Raw genomic sequence first — 10,008 nt, forward strand, 5'->3', positions numbered from 1 at the left:
TTTTTCTTGATCTTGAGCAAATTATCAAATATAATTACTCTTGTAATTATACTACTAGCAGATAATCTTACTCTATCAAGGGGCCCAGTGATGCTATAGCTCGTATAGAGATACGAGGGACAATAGTACTTTTGGTAAACCATCACTACCTCAGCTAAGCTATGTAAACCAAAGAGTTACCGTTATGACTGCGTTTTACCGACAGCGTTAGATAACAATTACACATACACATCTCTTAGTAGGAAAGATTAATACCTCATACTTTAGAACTTAATACTGAATGAAAACATTAATGACACGAACACAATTATATTTAATATTTCATTTGGGGTCTGTCTAATACTATATTCCTGGAACATATATCTATGTGATTAAAATGATATCTCTTATCAGTGGTCTGTAAAACTTGACCATATTTTAATCCACATACTAACCTTGTAGCGGTAAATTAGTGTTCCTGCTAATTACCTTGGTTAGAGACTTTTTAAGAATATATATCATCTATATTATGGAGTTTCACAATTCCAGTCATGAACTCGAAATGATCCATAAATACAATAATACTCAAGGCAACAAAATGATATATAAATAAACATTCAATTCATGAACAAAGCTTTATGAGAAATTATTGTATTATAGACTTCTAGATTATTACAAACTAACAAAATGATGGGTTGTGCTTCCAGATACCAAGTGGTATTCGATTAGGTTCTTATATAGGCCTTAAACCCTGACCTAGAGATGTAACCGCTGTTCTAAAAGTTATCTTGTGCGAATGCCTGAGTCGCATGCGGTTCACCTGTCGGTCGCACGGCTGGCATAAATTATATGCGGTTGCTCTCTGGATCGCATGCGGATGAGGGCATTCGCACGCCTTGGGCTGGTCTCTGGCTTTGTGTCCAATTTGATGCATTTTCTTTTATTTTTAGCCCAAATAATGCTAATATTATGCAATTCTCTAAAATCAAGTGAAATAATAAAAATGAATATGATTATTTAGAAAATAGATAAATGTAATTCGATAAATGGCCACTTTTGAGGTTAAGTGGTAGAGTAAATCACTACTTATTTTACCCCTATCACACCCCCAAGTTTAAACCTTTGTTCGTCCCCGAATAAAATACGAAGATTTTATGAATGTGCTAGATTTGATTGTCCCCAAGCAAATCTCAACAATTTGTTCCCGGGTCATACTCACTAAGTTCAAGGTCGGTTTGAACAATAAAACATTACCATACCGAACGACAAGACTTGTCAAATTACTTTGAATCTGGATTTACCATGAACTTGTTTACTCAAAACCCTAGTTTTTGTACTTTTAAGGAAATCTTAAATAAATAGAAACATTTGCATTCACAGCGCAATTTTTGACTCTAATCAGAATTTTTCAAAAACAGAAATTTATAATCATTGTGATAAGGATAGCCATGAAGCAAATAAATATCCATTTCGCCTCTCTCTTTATGCCTTGATCCCTTCTTCTACCATACTCATAAAGTTTGGGACAAAACTAAAAGACTAAGTGTGTCAGTAAGACATGATTAAAAGTAAATAACAAATGTAAAAATCCACCATCTCACTAGTTCTGGTTTTACCATTCTAGCATATAGATACAAATAAGAGATTATGCGTTCTGAATGTACCTAAGGATTTTATCGAGCCCTAGATCAAGCCGGGTGGAGGGGAGATCTTTCGAGCCTATTGACAACCATTCTTATGTAGGCGCCCGTACTCATTTTTCTATCTCCACCTTTTTATTCATATTTTCTGATTTTTTTTTTCTTGTATTTTTAGAAAAGTAAATAATTGTACAAAAATATAAAGTACAAATCATGTTTACTATGAATACACACAATTTTTAAATACATGTATCTAGAAATTATCTTTAGATTTTGCCAAATTATCGGGGTCAAAGTTTAAAGAGAGTGCAATTTGAAATATTTTCACTTTATAGAAATCCTCATGCACAATATTTTTAATAAATTCATTTTCAAAGTATTATTTTCAATCTAAAATATGTTGCTAGTTAAAGTTTTTGTAATCCTAAAAATTCATCATTCAAGTGTCTTGGAGACTATATATATATTTTTAGGGTTTGACTCAACAAACTTCATCCAAATCTTTTTCTTTCATAATTCAACAAGTATAGACTCCTTAAACCTAAATGCAGTTTTGCTGAAATTTAAACATGCACGACAAAGACTGGGGAAACATCCTAACAAGTCTAACAAAAGACCCTATTCATGGTTAAGTAAAACCCTAGTTTTCACAAGTACTAAAAATAAACATGCAATGCAAAGATACATGGTCCTCACATCTTCTACCCAAGCTTAATTTTTTTACATTGATAGCAATGTTGATCAATTTGGAAACTTAAATAGAGAAGGGTTAGAACCATTGAACTTATAGACTTTAGAAGGGATGGGGTGCACCACCGAAGGTGACTCCTCGTGCGTAATAACATTGGAATTCCACAAAGGCCTCACTCATGAGCTTGTTGTAGGTCTTTAAATGGGTGATCCTCTTCAGTATAGCATCAAAATCTACCCCTTCTTTATTTGGGTACGACCTTATTGCTACAGAGGGGATGCTGGTTCGTCAAAAGTGGTCGAAATGTGGCAGACAGAGGCTGTGCGATTGTGCGTGCAGTTCGGCTCCAACGGTGTGCGGTCGAGTGTGCAGTTTGGCTGATTCATATGCAACTGATGTGGTGCTGTGTAGGGTGCAACTCTGCTGCGGCTTTTGTTGCTTTGTATGAGGATATTATCATGGACATGATATCATCTTCCGCTTCATCGTCCTCAACTTTGTGATGAGAGTTTGGTGGATTGGTGGGGGCCATAATGGTCAATATGTATGAGTATGAAGTATCTGTGGGATACGTAGTAGTTTAGATCACCTGATCACTGATCAAAGGCCATCTTTCACATGTTTGATCCTGTTAAAGTATGTCATGTTGAGACGAGTTTGTCACAACGCTTTTTCCTCATGCCTTATGTGGATGTTAAGATATTTGCATATAATGGTGATGATCCTTCCCACAACAATGACTCGGTCCATACGTATGTCAGTGGCTATTGTGCTTAAGTGCTCATGAACAAAGTATCCAATATTTGGTTGCCACATCCAAAAGTCATTTTTTATTTGTTGTAAAAGAAAAATGTCGGGCTCGGTTACTTCATTGTTAGTTTCCCTGATGGCAAAAATGGAGTTGGCTAGAATGATTTGGGCATAGCGTAAGGGAGCATCCAAGATGTGATGTGTGTTTTTCGAATGTTGGACGTCAACCTCCATAGAGATCTCTTCCCAAAAGCTTTGCCTTACCATGCATGGCCTACAGTCGGTATGTCTATTTCTAGGGGTTCCTAGCGCCTCATTGATCTTATGGTCTAGAAAGTGGTACCCCTTATTGTAAATGCTTTACTCGACAAGATCACAGATGTTCATACTCTGGAGTTACATCTCAAGGGCGCTTTGCGCTTGGTATAATTAAATAATATCTCTAATTGACGCGTGTATCTAATTATTAATTGTTTACAATAAAATGTTGGGTACTGTAATGTCATAAATTGACCCCCAATCATATTATCATATTCAATTTTATATGATTGACCCACATTTATAGTTTTAATTAGGTCACAAATTGTAATGCATAGTGTGCTAATTTGCATGCATATATGGGGGGTGCTAATTAAGTTTACATGATTGACCCACATAGCTAGATAATTTGAAGGTCCTAAATTAATTACATGCATATGAATTGGTCTAATTTTATATGATTGACCCACATAGTTCGAATGTCCCCATCAATTGCATATGCATTTTAATCAGTGTGCTAATTAATTGCATGCATGCAGGTTGTCCTGAATTGAATTTATATATAGTTCAATTAATTGTTATGACTCATGTTTGTATATTATCATCCCTAATTACATGTGTGTGTGTGTGTGAACTGCCAACAGCAGTTTTACCGGCAAGACTCCCACAATTTGATAACTTGAAAGTTTTCACCGTTTTCATTTGTACACATTCTTTTTTACAAATGGAAACTTGGATTATAAAGAGCTGTCCAAACTTGACAAAGCTCATGATAACGCCAATTTGTATAACGAAAATCACTACTTTTTATCCGCAAACGTGTTTTTAGGCTATTTTGGCAAGTTTTGGAGAGTTGCGTATTTAGGTCGAAAACAGAGCAAAAATGTAATATCTAGGTCAATTATGAAGGAAGCATAAGGCATCACATGAAGTATGCAAACACCTCACACAAAGTGCATAACATGCAACATGGTGAAATCTCTGAAATTTGGCTAAGTCAGAATGCCTTGCGGTATAGGGTATACCGTATGCGGGTCCAAGCCTAGGCCGCAAGGGCACACAGATCCAATCCGTGGACTATCTAGTTTGGATTAAATCTCACCGTTGAGCAGCAACTTTCTAGAAGGACGAACCTACAGATGTGGCAGGCCTTGCTATGATTGGAAGTCTATAATTGGAGCTCCAAATATGGCATGAGAGGCTAATATTAGCCATGTAAATGATAAATATAGCCTCCATGTTCTCCAGACCTATACCCTAAGGATTACTATATAAACCCCCATGTAATAGGATTTGGTGTGTATGTTTTAGTTGTGTAAGTTCATAGATTAGAGTAGAATAGTGTGTGTAAATTCTGGAGTTGGAGAAAGGAAAGCGCTCAAAGTCCAAGGCAAAAGAAGAAGGTGTCATCTAAGGAAGAAGGGTTTCCAATCTTCAAGGGTTGTGGTTATGTCTTTCTTATTTTATTCATTTTATTTTGTCATGGCTTGGAGTAGCTAAACTTCTCTTCTCTATGGTTTGGATGTATTGAATTCTATATTATCTCTTTATATATTATTTTTCTTTTATGTTTATTTAAGATTTCATTATTCTTTGAATGTTATTGAAATATATCCTTGCATACATAGTTCTGTTTACTATATGCCAATGTCCTCCACATATATAGGTGAAAGGCCATCGTATATGGTAATAGACATATATGAGTAAGTACCGAATACTTCTGCTAACAAGGCTTGTTAGCCGTTCAAAGACTAGGGTTAGAACCCAGTGGGCTCCCTTGGCAGGATATAGATTAGATCTTATCTCGAATTATAATTAGGAATTTATTTATTAATTGTAATAAGTAGGGTTTAGGGTTATTACTTAGCGAGTAATAGGGGAATGTGATTAATTAGATTAGTGTGAGTGGTTTAATTACATTACATCCTGTGACATTCTGAATTGTTCCCCACAAGTCGAACTTAGAGTCAGAGAACCTTTCAAATATGCATAGAATTGAACCAAGGCATCCGTAGAGAATAATAGTACCGGTGTGAGGTTCTGTCTACGGGGTGGTTTATACCGTATGTGGGTTAGTGATAGTGCCGCATATGGGTAAACATGAGTGCCATAAATGTATTTTGAGATAATTAGAAGGATTCCATCTAAAACCCTAGAGGCTCCCTATTCTTTGGCTTACAACAATTAGCATCTCCACCTATAAATTTGCCAGAGTAAAATGTAAAATCAACCTACACACTATTATTATTATTAATTAATTATCACACAACCCAAACAAACCGGAGAACCTAGACTAGTATAATGCTGTTAAACATTTATAGATCTATCCCTGTGGATCGACACCCGACACTACTACACGGTAGGCTTATGCGCTTGTAATGCAACATAGTAGAATTAGGGTAACTAAGTATATATTTTATATACTAAAAGTTAGTAGTACTCATTTAGAGTCATCAGCTCACAATAGTACAACATGAAAATTGTGCAAGTACATATATATTTTTCCAACTTGTATAATATATAGCTTCAATTCCATGCATCAATTAATTAATTGCTGTAAGTTAAACTAAATTAAGATCTAGAAGAGAAAATTGATTAATTGTTAATTTGTTGTAGTACTGTGAGGCAAAATAATTTCGTACACATATTAATAAATACTAAAAATAAACCAAAAATATATAAATTTTGGTATGGAGATCATGTTAAACAGTTCGAATCGACTGTTTGGACTTTGTAATCTCTAAAATAACTTATAAACATATGGTGTCAAGATGTGTTGCTCTAAAATAGTGCAATTGGATCGATCTCTCCTCTTTCAAGTATCAAATATAAATTAAGATAATTTAATTTTGAAACCTTTATAGCCATGCAATTAACTTTTAATTATTTTTAGTGGCCACATCATTAATTATTACTAAAAATAGTTAGAGAAACCATAATGACAAATGATAGAACTAGTTGGAAAGCAAATTATTTTAAAATAAATCTTTGTACTTAGAAATTATGCTACATAAAAAGTAGAATAGAAAGTGCTAGCATGTTTTAAAAATTAAAAATAGATTCAATATAAATACTCTTAGATATCTAAATTACAGTGCACATACATTTAAGAAATAATTATTTTATTTGTCAAATTAACGTTAACCGAGAACTAGTTTTTGATATAGTGACAAAGTTCTTAATGTGAGAGGTTGCAGTTTGAGAATTCGAATGAAAAATTCTTTATAGATATTAAATATTTAGGTGACTTTACTTTCCACATTTACTTAATAGATATATAAACTGTTATGAATGTCAATTGTTATAATACTAGTTTAAAATTTATCTCAAGAAGCATCTAATTTAATACAGAGACATTCTTCAGGTGTACATAGGCATGCCCCTCTATCTACATGTGTTAGGATTCCAAGAGTAAAGGCAGGAAGAGTTGCTGTTAACAAATTTTACATTTTGTTTTCATTGAATAATTTGAATGTGTTGTAGTTGAGGAAAATCAATTAGTTTTTATTTTTCTTTTTGAGAACTTGATAACAACTGTCAAGAGAAATCAATTATTAGTTCTCATTTGTGGTGTACAGTTTGTATATTTGTCACATGATTTATGATTTTGGGGGATAAAAAATTTCAATTGGCATTCTTTGTTTTAGCGCATGCGGTATCACTTGTATATTTATGTTATTTTCTTTGGTATGGAGACATAACATACTAATTAAAGACATGGCTCTAAATCTCCACTCAATAAATTTGGAAATACATATTGAGTTATTTCCATTTCAAACAAAAATAAAATAAAAAAAATTCAACTAAGCCCACAGATTTGGCATATAACTATCAAAATAAGGTTTCTCATATTTTGAACCTTTAATTTATCCACCATCATCTTTTATCATGACATAAATGCGTGTTGCGCTGATGCGTAACGTAATCAAATTTAATTGTCTTAAATCATGAAACAAGTTATAAAAGCTATTTGATAACGTCATTGATTGCCGACACGCAATAAAATTGCGTTTCAGCAATCATTAATTCAATTCCAAATCGGATCTCTGACAATGTTTCAGTTCGATCTTTTTTGAGGAAAAATAGGGGTCCAGTCCATATTTGATTGAAAAGTTCGATTACAAGGTTTGTAACCTAAAGCAGAAAATTAGTAAGTAAAATAGAATATAAACTGAAAGTGCTCAAAACAGTTGAGCCTTAAAAGTAGACCATGTTTCAGTTCGATCTTGTTTATACTCATCTAAAATACTCAATTCTTGCTCGATTTAGATGATTCAAAAACCAACATATGCACAAATAAATGCTAGTACAATACCAAATGAAAATAACGGTGAGCGACCTCGGCATTGCCCTCTAAACCTTGAAATAATCTGACAAACTCACACAAACCCTACTGCAAGACCACCCCACATTCTCTAACGAATTTCTCCCTGCACACACAACCAAATGAGCCAAACTTACAATCAACATAAACCTCATTTCATGACCTAAACCCTGGTCAAAACCCCATATAAATCCATCAACCCTAGGTCGAGATATTAATCTACAAAGTGAGAGGAGAAACACACTTAAGAACACATTACTATATCCCAAGTCCAAGGCAAGCATCCTAGCCTCACAGTCTCACCATCTTATGACCGTTGATAAGAGATTAATCCAAGGGCCCAGTATCAAAGTTTTGAGAGAACTCGATCCGTGTGACACCTTCTAGACCAATCAGAGCGCACCACTCCCTCTCCCCTTTAAGACGCTTCTTATATTTAAAATGGTCATCTCTTCTGGTAAAATAAATAAAATATATCTCGCGCTTCTCTCACCGTGCAAACGACTCTTGTCTTTTACAAAATCTCTCATCCAAACCTTGAGTTGAAGCAATGACAACTGTCGATATTGCTGTAGCTCTGACCGAGGATGTAGCCTCCGATCCTGCCGTTCCGGCAGAGGGCGCCGCCGCCGCCAAGTCCAAGTCTAAGAAGGGGAAGGTTTCGAAGGAGAAGAAGCCTCGTTCTGCTCCTAGCCATCCACCTTACGCTGAGGTTTGTTCTCTCTTTTTACCTCTTAGTTAAAACTAGATTTAAACGAGTGAAACCCTTCTCAACTAACAAAAAGAAACTCTTATACATTAATACATCTACTCTTTATTGTATTCATAACCTCAGGAAAGTATCTACAGATTTGTGTGCAGTATGAGTCTATGCAACATAGATTACATAGATTCAATCTGTTGAACAATCAATTTCTGACTTGTTATATACGATCTCAACATGGGCTCTAGAAATCTTCAGGTTTATGTACGGATTACAACAACTTGTGGGAGCAGATGTAATTTTATTGAATTAAATAATTAATTTCTGACAGTTTCACAACTAGAACTACATCTTTTACACAAACTAAGTATTTGTTCAACAGAGATTATCATAGTTTGAGTCAATTAAAGGACAAGATTTTTGTAGTTGTACACATATCTCAACAAATTTTTCATGTGAAATTGTCAAATAATTTCTGACAGTTTCATCAGAGCTCACCCATATTTGCAATTTTGTATAGATCTGGTTTGAGTGTAAATCACTAATTACTTTGATTATTATTTATTCATTTAATTCAGATGATTAGTGAGGCAATCACATCCCTGAAGGAGAGAACTGGATCAAGTGTGATTGCAATTGGGAAATTCATAGAAGACAAGCACAAGACCCACTTGCCCTTGAATTACAAAAAACACTTGTCGCATCAGCTCAAGAAGCTAAATGCATCTGGTAAACTTGTCAAAGTTAAGAACTCCTACAAATTGGCTAGTGCAGCACCAAAACCTGTATCTGCCAATCCTGCTAAGCCAAAGGCAGCCAAGCCCAGCACCAAACCAAAGGGAAAGGTTGCAAAATCCGCCAAGTCAGCTTCTCCTGCCAAAGCCAAGGCAGGTGCTAAGACCAAATCCAAACCAGTAGCTAATCTCAAGGCCAAGCCGTCTACTGACAAGACAAAGAAGGCTGCAGCCAAGCCGGCTTCTGCTCCAAAGCCAAAAGCTATAGCTAAGGCAAAGAAAGAAGCAGCTCCAAAGGCCAAGGAAAAGGCATCTCCGGCTAAGTCAAAAGTGACAACTAAGACAAAAGTGGCTCCTACTAAGACCAAGGCTACAGCTAAACCAAAAGGAGCTGGTAGGCCAGCTAAATCGGCTAAGGCCTCAGCTAAGGATTTGCCGGGAAAGAAGGCTCCTGTAGCGCCAGTGAAAAAGACCCCAACAAAGAAAACGAGTGCAGCAAAGAAGGCAACAACCAAGAAGGCATCTCCATCGAGGAAGGTTCTTGCTAGGAAGGTGAAGAAATAGGGAGATTAGGTGTTCTGTTTTTTTTTCTTTGGAGAATTAGACCTGCTGACATGGAGCTGTTCCATTAGTTATAGATTATATTTATCCTTTTTTGGTTGTGTAAATGGTTCTAGCTGTAAGAACTGTCATTTGGTTTCCTGATCTTATTATTTGTGATCTCTTGGTCTTTTGATGGGTTGATGCTAATATCTTTGTGATCTCTTGATTGGAAATTAGTTTCCTCTGAATTCCTTTTTGTTGCTTTTCATGTTTTTAGTTTAGTAGCGTTTATTTTTAATCTAAAATGAACATTTTGAATTTTGATAATTTGGAAAATTTTGTACAATCCTGTAGATTTTAGTCACCAGTATAATTCCTAGTTACTC

The 10,008-nt window shown here is 35.2% G+C and overlaps 1 protein-coding gene across 1 annotated transcript; it reads left to right on the top strand.

The window, feature by feature from the left end:
- Positions 1–8,103: 8,103 nt before the first annotated feature.
- LOC144564586 (uncharacterized) lies at positions 8,104–9,799 on the top strand. Its single transcript, XM_078314195.1, has 2 exons — positions 8,104–8,354; positions 8,924–9,799. Exons 1-2 carry the CDS (start codon positions 8,193–8,195, stop codon positions 9,641–9,643), a joined length of 882 nt encoding a protein of 293 aa, XP_078170321.1. The 5' UTR covers positions 8,104–8,192; the 3' UTR covers positions 9,644–9,799.
- The last annotated feature ends 209 nt before the right edge of the window (positions 9,800–10,008 follow it).

The sequence above is a fragment of the Carex rostrata genome, chromosome 13 (genome assembly GCF_964058835.1).
Source record: "Carex rostrata chromosome 13, lpCarRost1.2, whole genome shotgun sequence".
NCBI classification, from domain to species: Eukaryota; Viridiplantae; Streptophyta; class Magnoliopsida; order Poales; family Cyperaceae; genus Carex; species Carex rostrata.

Bases quoted from the DNA above. Each gene is read 5' to 3' on its own strand.
- LOC144564586 (XM_078314195.1), top strand. From the start codon at position 8,193: ATGACAACTGTCGATATTGCTGTAGCTCTGACCGAGGATGTAGCCTCC. The intron at 8,355-8,923 runs GTTTGTTCTCTC...CATTTAATTCAG, and splicing joins GCCATCCACCTTACGCTGAG to ATGATTAGTGAGGCAATCAC.